Source organism: Dipodomys spectabilis, unplaced genomic scaffold, assembly GCF_019054845.1.
Source record: "Dipodomys spectabilis isolate Male_0828 unplaced genomic scaffold, ASM1905484v1 ptg000032l, whole genome shotgun sequence".
Lineage (NCBI taxonomy): Eukaryota > Metazoa > Chordata > Mammalia > Rodentia > Heteromyidae > Dipodomys > Dipodomys spectabilis.
In genome coordinates this window covers 14,782,475-14,805,066 of record NW_024870709.1, presented here as the reverse complement: position 1 = coordinate 14,805,066, position 22,592 = coordinate 14,782,475, and the positions used below count along the sequence as shown (strand labels likewise).

General features: G+C 33.0%; 1 protein-coding gene across 1 annotated transcript in view; it reads left to right on the top strand.

The window, feature by feature from the left end:
* Nucleotides 1-22,592, top strand: part of Gbe1 (1,4-alpha-glucan branching enzyme 1) — a 207,432-nt gene that overhangs the window by 124,717 nt on the left and 60,123 nt on the right. Inside the window, exons 8-10 of the mRNA XM_042676802.1 lie at nt 13,970-14,085; nt 17,668-17,795; nt 20,851-20,949. Coding sequence (XP_042532736.1) covers nt 13,970-14,085; nt 17,668-17,795; nt 20,851-20,949 — 343 coding nt within the window. The remainder of the gene's footprint in view (nt 1-13,969; nt 14,086-17,667; nt 17,796-20,850; nt 20,950-22,592) is intronic.

The window sequence follows — 22,592 nt, the reverse complement described above, 5'->3', positions numbered from 1 at the left end:
ACACAAGGGAAAGCAAGTTTCCAAGGCAGGGAATGATTTGTGTTTGTGTCAGAAAAAGTATAGCTGTGGTTTGCTCTCATGGTTCTCTTCTTTGTCTTCTCTATATTTGGCTTTCCCCCTGCTGTGCTGAAGATTTTCACTTGTATTAAAAACCCGCTGGTGTCTAGAAAGTTATCTTAAGAAACAAACCTTTGAAGCTATTTGAGCACAAACCTAGGTAGTTCAGAGATACTGGGAACAAATCAGAGTAAAACTTAGTTCTTTATGCAGGCTGTATTAGCATCTTGTAGAAGATGGCATTCAGATTCATTTTTTTAAAATGTAAGTTCTTACATTTCAACTCCTTGTAGATAGGAATTAGCTCATATAAATATCAACTAGAGTGTAATTTCCCACCATTTTATGCATGTGTTGTATGCATTTTATTTGTATGCATATCACATCTAAAATCCAAATGTTTGTTAATTACATATATAGGTGATTTAATAGTTTGTTACTGTTAACACAATCAAATTTGTAGCTAATGCAGTAATTTTTGTTCTCAACTGCACAAATAAGACACTTAGCTTTAAAGATATGCATGAAAAAAGAGTTCTATATTACATGTATACAAAATACCTTGAAAAATGGATGTGTATCTGTGTATCTGTAAGTATATATGTATGTAAATATGTTGTATGTATGTATGTATCTATCAATCTATTTATGTATGGTTGTGTAAAACTTTGGTGAAGTCTGTATTTTAGAGTGAATGTTACATATTGGTAGTGTGATGTTTTATTGTTTGTTTTCTGTTTTGATGAGCCTGGGGCTTGAACTCAGGGCCTAGGCATTGTCTTTTGAGTATTTTTACTCAAGGCTAGATCTCTAACCCTTGAGGAATAGCTCCATTTTCAGCTTCTTGGTTGTTAATTGAGGTAAGTGTCTCATAGACTGTCTTACCCAGACTGACTTTGAACTACAATTCTACAGATGTCAAAAAATGGTAACTAAATGAAGCTGGCAACTGGTGGTTCATGCCTGTAATCCTACCTACTTTGGTGGCTGAGATCTGAGGATTGTGGTTCAAAGCCGGCCGGAGCAATTAACCACCAGAAAACTGGAAGTAACACTGTAGCTCAAAGTGTTAGAGTGCTAGCCTTGAGCAAAAAAGCTCCCTGAGTGTAATTCCCAGCACCACTTTTGGCTTTTTCCTTTTATATGGTGGTGAGGAATCAAACTCAGGGGTCTGTACATGCTAGGCAAGCACTCTACCACTAAGCCACATTCCCAGCCCTACAGTAAATATATATTTTAAAAAAGATCAATGATGATTGTTTTGGGTTTGTTTGCTTTTTACTGGTAATCATGCATCTCACTGCTCTTTTCTCAAAATATTTTCTTTAATTTTTTTCTTTATTATTGATTTTACTAATTTAATCTTTGCACAGATTATTTTTATCATTCTCCTTCAAGGAAGTATTTGTAGGTGATGCCAAGTTATATGGATTTCAGTCACAATGTATTGTTATGGCCCTATGCTGCTATTTACCTTCCTCTGAAATTTTCTTATAAATCTGGGAGCTGTCTTGTGGTACATTCTCATCTAGAAAATTTAGGACTTTGAAAGGACTCAGTGTCATAGTTTAATTCTTAGTATTTCTTCATAATTCCTAATTCTCCTTACCTTGAATATCTCCAGTACTTTGAAGCTTGCCTTGTGAAGTAACCTTTTCCATATATATTTTTTTATATTGAGTTCAAAGTCTGTCTATCAATTTGTTACTCATGGAAGCTCACAAAGCAGATCCAATCACTTTTCTATGTAGTGTGCATTTGAGTTTTATACCCTGTGGTAGTTTCTATTTCCAGAGAGTGTATTTTCATTTTCCCCCAATTGTTTTTCCTATTGCATTACATGGTTTCAGATTCTTATTTATTAACAAACTTGGAGTTGTCAGTATCCCCCTTAAATGTGAGAGTCTGAGTGGAATGTAATATACCAGACAAATTCTGACTTCATGTTATATTTTAGTCAGAAATCTTAGCAATTGTCCAGTATAGAAATACATTCCTACATTCTTGTTAGCTGTTTTACACTTGAAAATTTCAGTCGCATCAAAATATTTCCAGTAGGTTAAGACTTCTGTTGTTCTGTCTTTTAGACACTTGAATAATTTGGAGATAAAGATACAGGGAGAAATATCATTCTTTAGGGATAGTGTATTTTTAAATATCCATCAAGGGTACCATGGAGATAATTTTCCTTTTCCAAAACATTTGGTCAAAGTCTTGAAATCAGTCATTTAATTTCAATCCAATTTTGAAGAAGATCATTATGTTAACCTCCCTGCTGTGTTTAAAGAAGGAAGATTTTTGTTGAAGTAGAGTGGCAGACCACTTTCATGTTTTTGACAGACTAAATTGGGAACTTATCAGTTTTCAACAATCCAGTTCTTCAAAATTATAAAACTGAACTTGAAAGCACCCTGCCGACCTCTGAGCCAGTGTGCTTCCACAGTGGTCACCACTGAAGAGAAAAATGGTACAGTTCAAGTATATGCCCCTATAATCACAAGTGATATCAACAAGCTTTGGAGTTTTAGGAAGCTATTGTTCCCTGCTTGGTGTACCTACCGTGTCTGGGCCACAATTCATTTATCTACCAAAAAAAAAAAAAATCACAAAAACAAAAACCAAACCCACAACAGATATATAATAACACTCCCAATTTATCAAAATCACTTTCTTTTCTTGTTTTAATTAGATCAGAAAGCTTCAAAGATTTTTTCCTTATGAAATGTTTATGAATTATGAGAAACAAATATAGGTCTTTTATCTATAAATATGACAACGTTTTTCATAAGCAAGCATTTGTCTTCAACTAGATCTTCCTCTCTTTCATCTTTAAAAGTGATGCATTTTTCAGTTTATTTTCAGTCAATTGCCAAACACTAACAAGTATAGTAAACAAAGCATCTTTGAAATAATTTGTTGATTAACTTGCTAAATCAAAAGTCAAAGAATTGTGAGCTTTGATGGTAACAGGAAGAGGTAGACACACCAAGAATAGTTAGTATTGCTCTTGCTCTAAGGAAAAAGTAATCAGGAATTTGAATCAATAGGCCTGATAATTGATGTGACATTATAATAATTGGAAAAAGTCATCCAATTATGAGAAAGTGAGTTAATATTCCACAGCAATATTAAATGTTGTTCATATCTATTGTTTTCTGGACATTTCTATTTCTTCATGAAATTGTTTTATTCTCTTCCATTTACTATCATTATTGACTTTCTACGTCCATTTTATTCCTTTTTTCCCTCATCTATATCCTTCATGGAACTGATTGAATGATTTTGAATCATGTTTCTGTGTTAGTGAAAAGTGAGAGTGTTTGATTTATCTGAGCTTCTACTTAGAGTTTTTCGGTTTGTAACTCCAAATTGAAATAATTTCTTTCTAAAATAGATTTGGCCACTAGAATCAACAATATTAACAGTGAAGATACTTGGTACATTATAAACATGCATTCTTGAGCAAAAGGTCTCTCAAGAAGCAAGTCTGAAGGTTTTACTACAATTCTCATCAAGATTCCTGTGGTAATTCAGAGCTTTCAATTTAACTAACAGATCATTAACCAGCAAAGGAAAGCCAAGGAGCAGCAACAACAACAAAATACATATTAAGATTTTGTTACTTTGAGTTTTCATTAAGTTTTGAAGACCTGGATCATCTTTTAATTTGTCTTATTTTAATTTAATTTCTCAGTCTCAAATGGAAACCTTACCATGGTAGAATAAAATAATATATTTTACCAAAGATACAATGAAAAAATTGAATATAATTATACATTTAAAGCATTTATGGATTATTGCTGCCTGATTTGTAAGGATTTTTTATTGAAATTCTGTAATATCCATTACATATATATTCCATCACATATTTTTTTATGATCTCTCTTACTGTACAACACTAGAATTGACTGATTATGACATAGTGTGAGACCCTATGTATCACATGAAGACAGTGCCAGCCCTTGTATGTGTAGTCTGGAGGATAATTGTATGAATCACATACAACTAATCCAGGAAAGCCCTCAGATAAAGTCTAGCATTTAACATGTATTATAATATTTAATACATATTTTATATAATATATATTTAAGTTCTTTAAATTCATTTTTAACTTTCAAATAATCAGCAATTTGATTTTCTGATAAAACACACATTATTGCTTCTCATATGATCTGTGGGTAAGGAATCTGAAATTGACTAATATATATTAGAGTGCAGTAATCATTTGGTACTGTTTGCTCGTTTCCTTATTTGTAACATTCCTACATATTGGAAGGTCTATTTTTCCCATTAGTTTCTCCGTAATATCTATACATATATCTGTATCTATGTAAAAATATCTCAGCAATATCTTGGCAACATGGGTACATTCTTAAATTAATCATTGACAAACCTTTTGAAATTCTAGGCAGCAATGTGCAAATGCAAAATTCATAATAAGAACAAACAAAAAGAAGCTGATAATTCCTTAAGGATACTGATGTTTTTATGGTTTCTTCTTTTTGTTGTTCTCACCAGAGCTTTATATAACATTTGGGAAAATTTTCAATGTTTAATCATAAGCATTCATATTCCAATGTACATTTTATATATACAGACCAATTTGAACTTATTCTAACTAGAGGCTGGACATTTTACTTTTCTTTTAAATTGAGGTGTATGTTTGCATGAATGCTCATGTGTGTTAAAAATCTCTAATACATAAATTCATGCATTAATAAGGAAGAAAGATTAGTGGAGTTTAGTAATTTAACTTTTTCTAGTGGTAAACATGTTCTAAAAGGTCCCTAAGCAGGGATTATAAACTGTAGGGAAAAGGGATGAAGATAATCTTTTATTCAACTGTTCTAAGTAATTTATTTAGTTTCCTTCATGAAATTAGCTCTCTAAATTCTACATCACATTAATTACTGAGCTATTTTTTAGGTATCTATTACTTTGACAGCCATTGCTTATGTTTCATTTATTCCAGTGACATATTTTTTAATTTCCATTTCTTATAGCAATATATCTGAATATTTATACACATACATTTAGATGTATGTGTATATATATTCACTCAAAGCTAGTTGTGTACCACTTGAGTCCCAACTCTACTTCCAGCTTTTGTTGAGTAGTTTGTTAGAGATGAAAGTTTCAAGGATTTTTCTGTTTGGCCTGTCTTAGAACCTCAATCCTTCATATATAAGCTTCCTGTCTAGCTAGGATTACAGGTGTGATCCACTGATACCTAGCTTGAACAGTACTTGTTAGCTAGAAAATATTGGTTTAAATGTGTTGTTTACTGCTTTGGATGATTTTGTGGTTTTTAGCTTTCTGTGTTAATGATTAATTTAATTAATGTCAGTTGGGTTAAAATGAATCAAAATAATCTAGGGCATAGTTCCTACCTCTATAGTGTTCAGTTAAATTAGGAAGACAATGTTAACCTGTAGTGTCAAGAATGGCATCCATGTATAGACTATTCAGGAAGACTGTGAACTTCAAGTTAATTTTCCATGATGTATACAGTTATGATATAGATCTCAACCTTCATGTGACTTCTCAGAAATTTAGCACTTCCCACCCACCCTCATGTAAATATAACAGTTACTTTTTCAATACTTTAGTATTCTCTCCTGCAAATATATATATATATATATATATATATATATATATATATATAGAGAGAGAGAGAGAGAGAGAGAGAGAGAGAGAGAGAGAGAGAGAGAGAGAGGTAGATATAGATATAGATATACAGCGCTGGTATTCAGAGTTGAACTTGGCCTGGGTGCTGTCACTCAGCATTTTCACTTAATGCTGATGCTCCACCATTTGAAACATACCTCTGCTTCTGGTCTTTTGTGGATTAATTGGAAATAAAAGTCTCAAGGACATTCTTGCCTGATCTGCCTTTGAATCAGAATTCTCAGAGCTGAGCCTTATGAATAGCTAGGATTACAGGTTTGAATGACTATTGACTAGTTTTGTTTTATAATTTTAATCACTCTTGTAACAATATATTTTGTTAGTATTTATAATTTGTTTATACCCCTATATTATGCTTTCAACTTAATGAAAATGTTAATGTGTATTTATCATTAACAGATACATTCTCAACACCTTCCATCAATCATGATACTTTAAAACATATATGTGGCATGCACAAGTAATTAAATTCCAGGCTACTTTAGAAAAATATGTAGCTTAATAACAATTATCTTGATTTGGTATCATTCAGATATCATTATATTTTTGAAGATGCATTTGAAAATTAAATATTTCAATTGCTAGTACAAATTAGTCTATGTAGATCATAAATACAATTTGTATTTAAATGTTTTTGTTTTTATATCTTCTGTTACCCTAAGGGAAACCCAGATAGAAACATGGAAGGTTTTACTTCATAGTTTTATGTCATACTGTTTCATAGCACTTTGGTCTCAGTCACCATGGAATAACCAAAACAATCATACCATCTTTTGAACTTTTGCCCCAGTTTAGTAATTCCTTCTAGAAGCTTTAACAATATCTGAAGAATTAGGTTGTGTGTTTTGAAAATCTCAGAGGTTGTTCTGAACCACAAATAAATAGAACATTTGCAAAACAGGCTTGGATTACAAAATGTAATTTCATTAAATAATTGTCATTATAACTGATTACACTTTCTTGCCAAGAAAATTTGGCTGTGTTTTATTTCATTATAAAGTTTATTGGCAGAATGTGAGACAATCAACTATTTTTGATTGTAAGAGTATTTTCTACAATGTTAATATTAGGAATATCTCTGTGTGACAAAAATTTTCTTATTAAGTACTTATTACTTGATTATAGGTTGAATATTTCAAACTACCAAACCAACCACAGCCCTGATTAGTTTGATTGCTACAATTTCTTATAGGTATATATTGTCAATGCTTTCAGCTTCTATACTAGATGACTCACATCTAGTATAGATGTAAATATGATTTACATAGAGTAGCTAATAAGCATAAGAAATTCAGATTCATTTCAATGTCTTTTTCTATAAAGAATTTTTTCTGCTTCATGAAAATTAAATGACATTGAGCAAATCAGTCAACTGTCCACATTATTAGTTCCCAAATTATGTATTAGTAGTTTTATTTTTTTATTTTATTGTAAAGGTGATATACAAGGGAGTTGCAGCTGGATATGAGTGCAATTCCTGTTAAGCATTGTAACCCCCTCCCTCATTTTCTTCTGTTTCCCTAACCCCCCAGCTATTCTCCTGCTCAAGTTGTATCTAGTGAGTGTTGTTGTTGCATTGGATCACCCTTTGTTCTTTGTCTCACCATTTCTGTGATTCCTCTTCCCTTCCCCAAATCAGATAAATAAGACAAAGGGCCTGAAATAAAAAACAGTGACAACAAGGATATAAAACAAAGAAAAATAAATCAAAAGGAAAAAAATAACTGCAAATAGTATACTTTCTCTCTCTTCCTCTCTCTCTACCTCTCTCTTTCTCTTCTCTCTCTCTCTCTCTCACACACACACACTCACACACACACAACTCTTGTTTCATATCTTAGAGTTCATTTCAATTAGCATCATTTTGTATGGTCATGTGTTCATAGCTATTGAGCTATTGTGATCCTCTGCTTGAACTACCTTAGACATATGTTAAGTAAGCCTCTGGCTTACTTCACTTAATATGATTTTTTCCAAGTCTTTCCATTTCCTTACAAATGGGGCAATGTCATTCATTCTAATGAAGCATAGAATCCCATTGTATATGTATACCACATTTTCTTGATCCATTCATCTACTGAGGACCATTTGGGCTAAGACCCAGAAACAACAGATCAAAGAAAGGTTGGAAAATGGATTGCAATAAACTGCAGAGTTCTGTTTGACAAAGGACATAGCTAGCAACATAAATAGAATGCCCACTGTTTGGGAGAAGATCTTCACTAGGTATACAACAGACAAGGACCTCATATCTGAAATATACTTAGAGCTCAAAAAATTAAATCCCCCAAAACAAATCCTTAAAAAAATAGCCACCCCATTAATAAGTGGCTAAAGACTTCAGGAGAGACTTCTCTGAAGAGGAAATAAGAATCACCAATACTCACAGGAAGAAATGTTCAACATACGTGGCCATAAAAGAAATACAAATCAAAACAGCATTGAGAGTCCACCTCACCCCCGTTAGAATGGCCATTGTCAAGAAAACGATTAATAACAGATGCTGGCAAGGATGTGGCCAAAGGGGAATGCTACTTCGCGGTTGGTGGAAGTGTAAACTTGATCAACCACTCTGGAAAGCAGTATGGAGATTTCTCATTAGGCTAAACATAGAGCTCCCCTGTAACACAGAAATCCCACTCCTAGGCATTTACCTAATTGACAACAAACATGGCCACCCTAAAGCTACCAGCACAATTATGTCCATTGGAGTATTATTTACCATAGCTAAGATACGGAATCATCCCAGATTCCCCTCTGTACATGAATGGATCAAGAAAATTAATGGTTTGAATTATGAAACAAATGATTAAGGTATCCTCAAACTTTTTCATGTTGACAGTGAGGTATGTTGTTATTTGTTGTTGTTACATTTTTGCTGGTTTGTTTATCATAATTATCTGCAAGATAATAGCTAGCTCTCTCAATTTTTTGGATATTAAGTTTCTCAGTTGTTTGTAAATCATAGTCAATAGAATAAATCTGACATCTTGCCTTGTCTGTTGAAACCCACCAAAGTAATACTTTTTTCTTTTTTTGTAATTCTTCTGTATATTTTTATGGGCCTCTAATCAACTGGATATATCAACTGTATTATGGGCTCTGATGACATTTTGCAGTAGAAAGAATAAATTGCCTTTTTTATTGTACCCTTTGTTAGACATTTTCATTCTTTGATTCAAGGCAAACTGTTCAATTGAGATGATTCAGTTCATTTATTACTAGAGATATCCTGAGCAATATTTTTAATGCAGCAGTGATTTGGAATTCATCATAACTCCTCTTCCTAATTCCTGAATGATGAAAAGTAGAACTGATGAGTGCTGAATGTGAAAACTATGGTAGTAGTATTGGACATCTTAATCTATATTTTCACTGGTGACATGATCCTTAAGCTTGTTCGTGCCCTCCACATTTTAGATTCAATGAAGTAGTTCAATAATATATGATATAATATTTTTCATTATCCAGTGTAGCTGTTGGAATTAGGTTCAAAACAATGTACCTCAGTCAAGTGTCTTTCCACTATTGGGATTTTGAATTCATATTTAAGATTCTTTAGCTTGCTTTTGAGAATCTCTGAGATAAAATGATTATTTTTTCTCTCTTAAGAAACCTAAATCACTAAGTATTTTATAATTATAGAATTAGGTCTGCTTTTATGAAGGAAAAAAAATAAATGTTACATGACTAAGACTGCTATCCTGAAGAAAAAAAAAAAAGCGCCTCACTACAAGATTTGCCTTGGCCAGTGGCCATAAACATAGATTTTAGAAAGTTCTTACATAGAACTATGTTCTTTCTGTTTCATATCTCTGTAAAAACAGTGTAAGTATGCTGAACACTTGCTTTCTGACAGAGGGTCTGGGCTTGATTGTATATCAAGGCAGAGAGTGCCTGGTCTCCATTATCCAATGAATCCCTGGAAACTGAGTGAGCTTTCCTGATGGAAAGAATCAGGACAGGGTTCTTATAACTTAGCATCTAGATTCCTTCTGAACTTTTCCCCTTGAGTTATTTTCCTTGCTACTTTTCCTCTGTAGTCTTACCCTGTAATAAAGCATGGTTAGCATGAGTACAGCATATCTTGAGTTTTCTAGTCTTGAGTCTTCTAGTGAAATTTTCTAGAGGTGGCTTGAAGTTTCATATTTACTTGTTGTAAAAAAAAAAATTCTGCTTCTTCATTCCACTGAAAGCATAACATTTGTCAACCTGTTTTCATCTGTGAGTTCTGAATTGTGCCTTGAAAATATATAATCCATTTATTTTTCATATGCAGATGTCACACCTCAGGTGTTTATAACTAACAAAATCTTTGGAGCACAAAGATTGTAATGTATTTTTGTGTGTGTGTGAGTTTGTGGTTTCTCTCAATATATAGCTCTGATAATTCATTTTTCATCCATAATGAAGGCTAGTTATTTAAAATTCTAGCCTTATAAAGTTGATTTTTCTATAACGTTTCCTAGTAATCTAATTTTATAAAATTACTTTTATTACAGACATACTATTTTAAACATTCACCTACTTGCTGCTAACATTAAAATTTTGCATTCAGTTTTTTTTCTCTTGATGCTATTTTTTAATATTTTGATTAAAATAGTTTTTGAATTTTGGTTATTCACAAATTTAAATCTAGATTATTTAGTATATTCTAAATTGTTGTATATCTTTATCCTTCTACAATTTTTTATGGGGAACACTACTTTTTTAAAATTATTGATTTCTAAAATATGTGATTCAGCAATTCCACTCCTGGGCATTTACCCAAAAGATTCCAAAGCAAGGTAGAGTAAAGCCACCAGCCCAGCCATGTTCATTGCAGCATTGTTCATCACTGCCAAGGTGTGGCTAAGATGCCCCTCAATGGGTGAATGGGTCAAAAAAATGTTATATATACTTATCACACAATGGAAATTTACTCCTCCATTAGAAATAATAATTTTGTATCATTTGCAAATACATAGAAGGACTTGGAAAATATTAAGTGAAGCAAATCAGGCTCGAGAGCAAAAGGTTGTGTATTTTCCCTCGTATGTGAGAGCTACAATTAGTTTCTAAGTAAGAATGTTATATGGTATCAAATATATAACAAATATATTAACTAAAATGGGATTGATTCAAGGGAGGACTCAAATAGTGTAATTTTTCAGAAAGCAAAGTTCAACAAAATTGACACAGGAAAAGGGTGCTTGAAATGGGTAGAATGGGGATAGGGGAGAGGAGTAGACAAAAAGAAGGAGGAGGAGGAGGAGGAAGAGGAAGAGGAAGAGGAGGAGGAGGAGAAGGAGGAAGGGAGGGGGAGGGGAGAGGAGGAGGAGGAGGAGGCCAAAAATTCAATATATATCCTGAAAAATTTTTAATAAATGAGAGAAAGGAGTGGATTGGGAAAGATGGGTAGGAATGTTAAGAGAGGTCGCAAGATGCATTATATTCACAAACTGATTGTTAAATGGTAACTCTTTTATACAACTATTTAGAGATAATATATAATGGCAGATTATTTTGATAACAGTACAAATTTAATACTATCAGTTCAATATTTGATGGATTTGTTTTTTTTCTTTTTGTGAAACATTGATTGAACACAATTACACTCAAATGGATCTTTTTCTTTTAATATATTAAATAGTTGTATTATTGCTCTTAGTAAAATATAAAATAGGGTAAATATTTTAATGATAGGAATCAGTAGGGCTTTTATTAACTCTGCATTTAATCCATTGTCTGATATTGAGAATGCATTATTTTCTATTATTAAATTCACATCATTTCCTTCTTCTGTTTGTAATAAATTACAATATCATTGGGCATTATTTTCTTGTCATTTGATTTTGTCCTTTTCTATGTTACAAATTTGTATCTACCTAGTCAATATCTAGCCCATGATATTTGTGTTAGATTGACAGAGAATGTCTATAAGTTGAAGTTGGTAATATCAATGGGTACATATAGCAGGCATAAGAAAATATGCAGTGAGTGGGAATGTGGAGAGATAGAATGTACAGGATTCAGATTTTTTTTTTAAATAAAATAAAATTTTCTGCAAGCCACAAAAACAATCGTACATGTTAGGACAAAGCCAGGGTTAGTTTATAATCTGATTTATAGAGTCATATTTTCCTGTTATCTATCCAGGATATTTAGTATTTAAACAAATATTATTGATAATCTGGTGTGTTTTTGACTGACATTTCTTTCAGTTTACTTTTTGAAAGAAAAATGTACATTATGTTCACTGACCAAACTAGAAAACTGTGTATGTCCTTTTCAGAATATTGTTTTCAAATTACATTGACATGAAAATATATGCATATATTTTTTGCTGACATTTTTCACCCAGCAGGTGTTTAAAAAAGTATAGTTATTCATGAGAACAGAGAGCAAAAAGATTATCTCTATATATTCATTATCATTTTCCTTAAATCAAAACTTCTCTAAAAATATAAAACCTACTAATGAAAACATCAAAAATAGTATGCCTCTTTGTGTTTATTTCTTTTTGTTAAATATGTTTATTCCTTAAATAATAAATGAAAATAAGTATCAATACAAACATATAAGCAAATTTTATCTTCATGGTTTAACGTTAAATATTCGGATCTTCATGGTTCCTCTGTCTACTGGATTGCTTAGAACTCTATCCTTATTTTTATCTTTAGCATAAGTTTCAGTTTTTCAAATTCAAAGTCACCTATTTAAAGCAGCTAATTACTAGCAACATTCATCTTTCTGGGTGTTTAAATTTACAATTTCAGAGTTGATTGTGATGATTTACTCTCTGGTTATGTTCGATTACTCTTCAATATATGAAAGGTTCAAAAAAATCTACAAATTTCAACTGGGTTAAAGATTTGTGTACACTTTTACAGCTTTGTCATTAAACTAAATGGAGTATTAAAGTCTTAACACCACAGTTATAATAAGATAGAGAACTCAAGCATAGCTATATGACTAAAGAAAATGCTAATTGATGCTGCCCTCCTTCTAGTTGTCCGAAATAGCTTTGTTTCATGTGGTGTTTTTAATTGAGTTGTACAGTTCTTTGTTTTCCTTCTGTATGTGTGGATATTCAGCTCTTCAGTTTGTACAACTTGTTTTTGAGCATTTGCTTTTTAACATTTAGCTTTCCTTTTAGCTCTACAAAGCCTAGACTAGCTTGCTGCCCCGGCTCATACCTGTAATCTAGGAGGCTCAGGTCAGGAGGCTAAGGTCTGATGATCAGGGTTCGCAGCTAGCCAGGGCAAGAAAGTCCTTGAGTTTCTTATCACCAATTAACTACCAAAAGCCAGAAATGGAGCCGTGGCTCAAGTGGAAGAGCTCTAGCCTTTTTCAAAAACCCTCTAGGACAGCACACAAGTCCTGAGTTCTAGCCTTAGTACCTGGACCAAAAAAAAAAAAAAACCACCACACTCTGGCAAATACAATATCGCCTAATATCAAGTTTCTGTTTTAATCTTTGGCTTTGTATTCTGAATTATGTCTTTTTAAAATTGTAACATGAATATTTTTAGCAGACTATTATTGAAGGTACATTGCTACTGAATATATAAGTATATATTCGGTCAGATTTGTATTAAATGAAAAATCTTGGTAAAAATTCAAAGATAATTTACATACTTTTTAAAACGCTGCTAGGATAATAACCATTGTAGCTGATGAACACACAACATTGGACAGAGCAGTCTGTTCTCTTGGGATTCCTTTAAAATATTTATTTTCCTATCATCTCTTCACTAAGTTATTTCATGACAAAAAAGTAACTAATAAATTTCCTTTTAAAACTAATTTCACTAAACAATTGAATGTTTTATTAGTTGATTCCTGGATTTTGAATATTTTCCTGGAACATCGTGGGTTTTTTTTTTTTTTTAGATAGATACTTCTTTTTTTTTATTTTTATTTTTTTTGGTTGGTCGTGGGGCTTGAACGCTGGGCCTGAGTGCTGTCCCTCGGCTCTTCAGCTTAAGGCTAGTGCTCTACCTCTTGAGCTACAGTGCCACTTCCAGTTTTCTGGTGGTTTATTGGAGATGAGTTTCACGGACTTTCCTGCCCTGGCTGGATTTGAACCACAGTCCTTCTATGTCAGCCTCTTGAGTAGCTAGGACTATAGGCATGAGCCACTGGCGCCCGCTTAGATTGATACTTCTAATCAATTCTCTGAGCCAAGAATGTATAGAAATAAGAAACACAATTAACTACATTTGTTTGTCTAATATTTTAGCTGGGAAGTTCTAAGATTCCTATTATCAAACCTAAGATGGTGGATGGAAGAGTATTGTTTTGATGGATTTCGTTTTGATGGTGTTACATCCATGCTGTATCACCACCATGGAATGGGTATGTAACCTAATGTTTTTATTAATAGAAGCTAACATCTTTATTATTTACTTGTGTATCAGGAGATAATATCCAGGTTTAGGATACATTATAGAAACTATAATGACCATTGCTATTAGATTTGTTTTTAGTTATCCTATTATATTATTGCTTATTTTTTTTGGCAAGAGGTAATATGTAAATACCTTCCACCATAAAAGCAAGATCATTTTCTTTGCAATATATCATGGTAGTAATATAGTAGCTTTAACATAAATGTTTTAAAAAATTAAGAAAACTATGTCTTACATGTTTATACACTCAAAGTATAAAAACAGCAACATGAACAATGAAAAAAGTAGGAAAAACTATCCACGAAAATACTTGGAAATGTAAACAAGAACCTTTTACATCTTTTATGTGAAGAGAATATGTATTTTAAACATCAATGTACTTGGCATAAAACTTGAAACTGCATGAGGAAAAGATACATACTACAAAAGAAAAATTATGATTAAAATAATTAGCCTAAGAAACAAGTTTTAATTTGTGAACATAATAATAAGAAATTTGTCAAAATACATCGAAAATACTTATTTCATGGTTAAAAAATAACACAAAAATTTATATTATTCACTTACCAAGGACCATTGTCTTCAAAATTCTTTACCAAAACAAAATGAATCCTAAGAATTTGGAATTTGATTGGTGGGTGCCAGGATCTGGGAAGGAATATAAATGGAGAAATTTTGATCAAAAGATAGATATTAGATAATTAATGTTGAGGAGAATCTAATCTAAAGCATGATGATTGGAATAATATTACTGTTATTTGTTTGGGAATGTAATAGCATATTTTAAAGAACCTCAAACACATCAGTACACACACACACACACACACACACACACACACACACACACACACACACACACACACACACACACACACACTGGGATGTGGTGGATGTAATAAAGTTGACTGGCATTTTCTTCAGTGTAGACAAGTATATCAGTTCCTTATTTTGGACCTCCAGTGTGTATATTTTGTCAAGTAAATATTAGTTTTATTTATTTTTAATTATTAGTTGTCCTAATCCTATAAGCCAGGTTATGAGTACAGTGTTTTTGCACAATGTCACCCTTTCCATCGTTTTCCTTCATTTTTCCCCTCTTGTCTCCATGTCAGTTATTTTAAAATAAATTACAACAATATCAAAAGAAAATGAAATGTGGCAGTTGAATTATGGTTGAGATGTACACATGAAAGCATTTGAGAAATAAAGCACCTGTTATTGTACCTTAAAATATACCCTGATGATGGAACTTATTATTCGAGTAAAAATAAAACAAAAAACAAACAAACGAAAACGACTACATAAAAAAGGCTTATATCTTGCTCCCATTCTAAGAGCAGCAGGTCTTTGGGAAAGCAGCTACTTTCCCCCAGGCTTCCGGTTACATGGGTACAAACCCATCCTTCATGGCAACAATACCTGCCCCCATAGTCTCTGGTCACAGTTCGTGAGAAATTGTCTACCAGAACCAAATCCATCTCCCAGGTTAAGGGCTTCTGGCCTTAATTAAAATAGGCCCTAATTCAGATCACTTCTCAAGGCCGGATGGCCCAACGGGTGTAAATGACAATCCTTCTCCATGGGGGGACAGGTTCAGGAAGATTGAACCCTATTGCCTTCTCTTGGTCTTCCGGCACAATGACTTCAAACCCAGGTACCCTTCCAAGGTCTGGCCCCCAGGCCCCAAGCCCAGTAAGTTTACCAAGAGCTTATGGGCCAGGAGCCCCAAACCCAGCCAACTTTCCAAGGATCACTGGCCTACAGGGGTCAAGTCCAGCTGCCTTTCCAAGGTCTACTGGCCAAGTTCCTTTCCCCAAGTCATTTGGCCACCTAGGCTCTTCTCCATCAGGCCCTGTATATATCAACACAGATCCTTTTGCAAAGCCAACTGGAACCCTAGGTCTAAATCCAGCCTTTTTTCAAAGGATGAATGAATGGCCCTGCAGACAAGAGTTTGGTCCCATTTCCTAGAATTGGGCGAGGTGGGGTGGGCTTCCTGACACAAACCCAGCTGCTTTTCCTAGGGGGTCCAGTGGCTCCAGTGTACACAAATAGAACGTTGTCCCCTTAAATACCATTTTCCCACTGGGACCACCTTGTTTTCCAAGCACTGTGGTTCTTGGTGGTAAAAGGGTAAATAATGGAGTTTCTGTCTGAAGAACATAACTGGGGCTCAAGTTCCAATGAGCCATCTTTTTTCCTCAGCTTTTTTTCGTGGCTGAAAGTGAAATGTTATCTGTGGACATGGACTGTGGCAGGTGGATTTGATCTGATCCCGGACTTAAATGAAAGGATTTGCAGTCTTCCAGAATCCCGCAGTGTTTTTGTGCCACAGCTTTCTGCCCCTTGTTTCTCACTAGCTTCTGGAATTGTTCTTGTAGACTTTTCCTTAGTTTTATATTGGCCTGGAGAATCAGTTTACTGCCTCAGAGATGGTCCAATAGTAATAGACCAGGCTTTAGTAGCTCTGACCTGGTCATCTTCCACTGCTAGATGTTTTCCTGGGAACTTGTATACACAACAGCAAGGTGAACAAGCACTTCACACACCCACCACATAAACTTTGGCTTCACCGACTGCCCGCGGCTCCTTTCTCCTGAGATTTACAGGGGCCAGATTGAAGGCTCCTCTGTTCACCAGCTCCCTTGCCAATGGTACTCCCAATCAAGGAACCTAGGAATTTAAACTGGTGGGGATCGGGGTGGGAGTTGAGAGATGAAGGGGAGAAATCACTTTTCCTTTTTCAACCTAATGTGAAGGATGGTTGGTGGTTTTCCTGCATTGTATCTTTTCTTATGATTCCTTTAATAACTGGGATGTGAGGGCTAAAAACAACAGAAAAACATAAAAAAGATGGAAAGACAGAGAAACAGAAACAAAGAGGAAAAAAGAGAAAAAGAAAGAAAGAAGAAAGGAAAGAAGGGAGGGATGATGGGAAGGAAGAAGAATTAACTGGGAAGGTGGCATTTAAACACTGATTTTATGTAGTTATAAGAGTAAATTATTAAGAGACTAGAATGTAAATCGGATAGTCTTAAATATACTTTAAGTCACAACATTAGAATTTAGGAGAAGTGATAGAAAGTGAATCATTTGTCATAGGAAATCTTTATTGTAAAAAATTGAAGCACATGTTAAATATAACAAAAATAGTTTCATAGTGTTTCTCATACTGTATCTCAGAAGACTGTCATTAGATTCTTTAGAAACTAATATCTGTATATTTTTGATGTGATAGAAAATATATTGACATTTTAAAATCTAGAGTACTTTTCAGTATTGTATCACATTATATTTCTGCTGTAAAATTTAATTGAAGTAAATTAAATTTCTATTTTTTTCAAAAACAGTAATTTCACCAATATCTGCATTCTAAAAGTTGAAAAGGAATTATTTAGTACATTTGCTGTTGGTAACATACTACACTTTCTGACAGTAACAAATGCTCTATCCATTTCTGGGTAAGTCTATCCAGAGTGAAGATTTGCATGTTGACCTAATATATGCATAATTATTTTCTATTCTTTAGGTCAGGATTTTTCAGGTGATTACAATGAATATTTTGGACTGCAAGTAGATGAAGATGCCTTGGTTTACCTCATGTTGGCCAATCATTTGGTTCACACTTTGTATCCAGATTCGATAACAATAGCTGAGGTAAAAACACAATGACTTCATACTTTTTGACCCCCTTAATACAAAGCACATTTTCAGTGTACAGGATTTAAGTAACGAATCTCATATTGTCAATAAATACAAATATGAAATGGTACCCTATTACAGCTGTCTTACATGGATGGCACATTATTTAGGATTCAATGTACTTATTAGGAGATGATATACACTAATTACTTGTCAGTATTCTGTTGTTCAAAAGAAAATACCAGTAGTTACAAAGTAAAATATCCTAGTCAGTGGACAGGTCCATCCACCCAGAGACCTTCAGCAGTGAAAAGAATTGAATATTAATGTGCGTCTGTCTATGAATTCGTTTATTATTTTTTTCTTTTCTGCTTTAATCAGGAGAGATGGCGTGGCTCGCTGCCTGCCAGCATCTTTGAAACCTTTCTTCTTCTTATTCTATTACCTTTCTTGTTTATGTTATTGCTCTCAGATTGCCAAATGTTCACTAGTTATTATGATTACTGAAAGTTCATGATTAACTGTCCCAAAGCTGCAGTGTAATGATATAATTTGGTATATGGATAATTGACAATTCCCCTCTTGGTGATAAATGTGATAAATTAAGAAGTTTGCTAAATGCTTATGCTAATTTAAATTTAGATTTAAAGTCCCCCTGGTTTACTGAGTTCTCTAACTAGGAATTATTAAAATTGAATTTAGTATGTAAAAATTGTTCTATACAAAGTCTAGTTATGGGCATATAAAATAATAAAGCTACTTTTTATTAAAAGAAAGGAGTTAAGATTAGGTTTATGTTTGTTTAGTTGGCATTTAGTTTCTTGGAATGAGTCTTTCTACTTTAGTATTTATTATTTTTTGATTTTTTTCTCTATCCATTATTTTTCAAACTCCAAAGATCCAGCTATTGCTGATTTCTCTGTTTGTTTCTAGATAGAGAACAGTTTTCTTGTCTTCAGGCATTTTACCTTATAAATATTTTCTGAGAATAAGATCAGGGGCCTTAAATTCCTGGAATAAGTACTTAAGTAGAATAGAAAAACAAGCAATCCCCAAAGTATTATACAATCTAGATGTCCCCACTCAAACTCACTAGCTCCCTATATTCAAGTCTATCTTGTAAGTTTTGTTAGTACTTACACTGAATCTCTTTTATCATCAGAGTACATTTTAAACTTTCATTTTCCTTTTATATATAGCATTTTAATTTGTCTGTCAGACATCAAAAAAATAATTAGTTTGTCAATTATTTTTATTTCAATCCCAAGCAGAGAACTATATATGAAAACTTGCTACAAACAATTAATGACAACTCAAATCAGATGTGGATACTGAAGAAAAGAAGCAATTATTTAATACTTGAAAGTTAAAATTGTTACATTGATCTTTCCACTCATTTCAAGTAAAATAGTTTCATCATCCAGAGAGCTCTTGTCTGATTATCAGTGTTTTCTACCAATGAAACTTTAGACTTTAGCTTACTTTATATTACCTGGGTTTAAATTTTGTTAAAAAGCAAGATGCGACTTCAATTTGTTCTACTTGAATTGAAAACTACTTCAATTTCAATACTTCACTTTCTGTCTAATGGGAATCTCTTCAAAATGTGAAATTGATCCTCATGAACTCCTTTTTAAGGAAAGGAAGTAGTGTAATGAATAAGTAATGTAATTTTATATAAAATTCTACGGTAGATATGTGAATTTATGTATAATGAAGAATATAAGTGTTAAAAGTTTTTTTTCCTGAATTATCATTCAGAATAACTATTTCATTAATTAAAATATCTGAATTGTCCCTCCAGGAATAGTTATAAATGCCTTATAAAATTTCTAAGGAATTAGGAATATATTCATTTTATTCAAAACCATCATTTACATAAGTCAATATCAACATTTTATACAGCAAGTATATTTACTTTGGTGAATTTTATGGTTACTTTCTACTTTAAAATTTTTAAAGAATAGTTACTAACTCTATACTTTTACAAACAGCGTCAAATAATCATGTAATGTGTCAGCTTTCCTAGACTCAGATTTAGTATTCAAGCATATTTAGTATGTATGTATCAATAGATTCTATATCCTAAGACAACATTTAGACATAATAGGCAATATGTCCCAATGTTTTCTTGAGAAAATTTCTTGAGAAATTTTATCTTGATCTTTAATATTAATCTGTGGGTAATCCCTGGTGACTTGGTCTCACCAGAACTTTGAAAAGCTATTTTTATAAATAACCCCAATTTCTTTTTCTTTCTTTTTTAAAAAATTTATCTTTAGGAGGTATACAAAGGAGTTACCATTAAACAAACTAGTTTACAAACAATATATCTTGATCATTGTCAGCCCTTTCAACCTTCTTACACATTCCTCTCCAGCTCACCCCTGTCTCATCTTAATTTTGTAGGATATATATATATAGTATATATATATATTATATTTTTTGGGGGGGTCCGGTTGTGGGGCCTGAACTCTGGGCCTGGGCGCTGTCCCTCAGCTCTTCAGCTCAAGGCTAGCGCTCTACCACTTGAGCCACAGCACCACTTTCGGCTTTTTTTTTTTTTTGCTTATGTGGTGCTGAGGAATGGAACCCAGGGACTCATGCATGCAAGGCAAGCTCTCTACCACTGAGCCACCTTCCCAGCCCATATATTTTTAATTCTTAATTGCATCCCCCCCTTCCCTCTTTCTTTGGCCATCCCTTTCTCCTTGACCTCACCCCACCCCTTTGGAGTACCCAATTCTTTGTGTTCTATTTTGCTTAACTTTTTCTTTGCCTTCTAAGAAATTAAAAACTCTTTGAGTTTTCCCTTGAGTCTATACTATTTGAGTTCTCCTTTGAATCTACCATGTTTCAGTTAATACATTTGTATATACTTGGATACCACCCAACAATACTAAAAACCTTAAATGGAAATATCAATATTACAATTATGTGACTGAAAGACCTCAGAAATATATGTCCTTAATTATTGTTTTGACATATTGGCCTCAGGTTTATAATCGGGAAAGTGTTTACCAAACAAAATAAGCAAGTTGAACTATTGATGCTTATATATTTGTTCTAGGATGTATCAGGAATGCCAGCTCTATGTTCTCCAATTTCCCAAGGAGGAGGTGGCTTTGATTATCGCTTAGCCATGGCAATTCCAGATAAATGGATTCAGGTAATATGCCATATAAATATTTTGTTCTTATGTATTCTGTATGTCTATTTTTAATTAATATGTCTAGTTTTTAATTTCATAGGATCACTAATTACTACTATTGTAATTAGACTACTCTCTTGTATCAGTATGCTTAGGCTTTTTAATAATGTGTTTCTCAAAACTTACTAGAAATAATAAAGAGTCTGCATGGTTTTATTGTCCAGGAAAGGAAAGGAAAGGAAAAGAAAAAATATAGAGAATGTAGTATTAACTCTACAAATGGAATTTTGCATTGTCATTGCAATTGTATGAAAAGTTAGGCATCTGTGCTGAAACATTATTGAATTTTACCTCAGAGCATTAATTCCTCTTTAATTTTTATCCATTAGTTTAAAAGTTTTTTCTTAGTTCACCATATTTGCTTCACAATATGCTCATTCCCTCAACAAATTTGTATTTATTCATTCAGCATTTGAAAGTCTGTTGACCAAATGTCAGTTATTAGGAAGGAATAATTAATTGTACAAAATATTTAATACATTGTTTTTCAATATAATACAAGTTTATTTTATAACTGTGCTGGAACTCTGACTAGAACTCAGGGTTATACACTCTTACTTGGCTATTTTGCTCATGGCCGGCATTCTACAGCTTGAGCTACACCTCTACTTCTGTTTTGTGGTTTAATTAAAGTTCAGTTACTTTGAATTTTATATATATACATATATATATTATATACATGTATACTTAAATTTAACAAATGTTTAAAGAATCTATATAACTTATATTTCACATAGAACTCTTTTCCTTTGGCCATATACTTGTAGACTAAATATGTGTAAGAAGTCAAATGTACATAGAGCTAACTGATCATAGTACACATGATACGGTTCTGTAATGGTGGAAGTGCTTCACTTTGTGTTGAAAAACATAGGACCTACTGTGAATGATGCAATTACTGTAGTCTTTTCCTTTCTTTCCTTTACCCCAAGGAAGTTATGCAGTACCAAGAGATGATATTAAACCTCTATCAACCGAACAATGCTCCTTTAGTCATTTTTGTTCTCTAAACATAGCAGGTTCAAAACCAAGTATTTTAATGATGGTTAGGCTGAAAAAATTACAAAACAAAAACAAAAAACAGGTAACTGATTGTTCTGGCTTTACTGTATCAAAAGTAGCTTTATATATGTTACTTGAAAAAATTTATGTGCTTTTTTTAATGTGTCTTACCTTGCTATCAGGTTTGTTCTCACTCTTCCTTGCTTATTATTCACCTCTTTACAAAGATATATTGTCCTCATAATTGCCAAATTTCAATTCATAACCTCTTGCTGAAAAGCTTCCACCATTCTTTAAGTAGTTATGAAGAATATTTCAAAGTGGGCATACCCTTTATAAGAGATTGATACTTTTTTCACAAATCTCTATATTTACTCTAATAAACATTTTAATACCTGTATACTCAAGCAGGGAGTGCATTATACAACTGGCAGACAATCCTATGTTTAATGTATGACTATCCTGTCTTAGATTATAAATTCTCTGAAGACAAATATCATCTTCTATTTTATGTAATTGCTTAAAAACATATTCATAGCCAGGTGCTGGTGGCTCACGCCTGTATTCCTAGCTATGGAGGAGGCTGAGATCTGAGTATA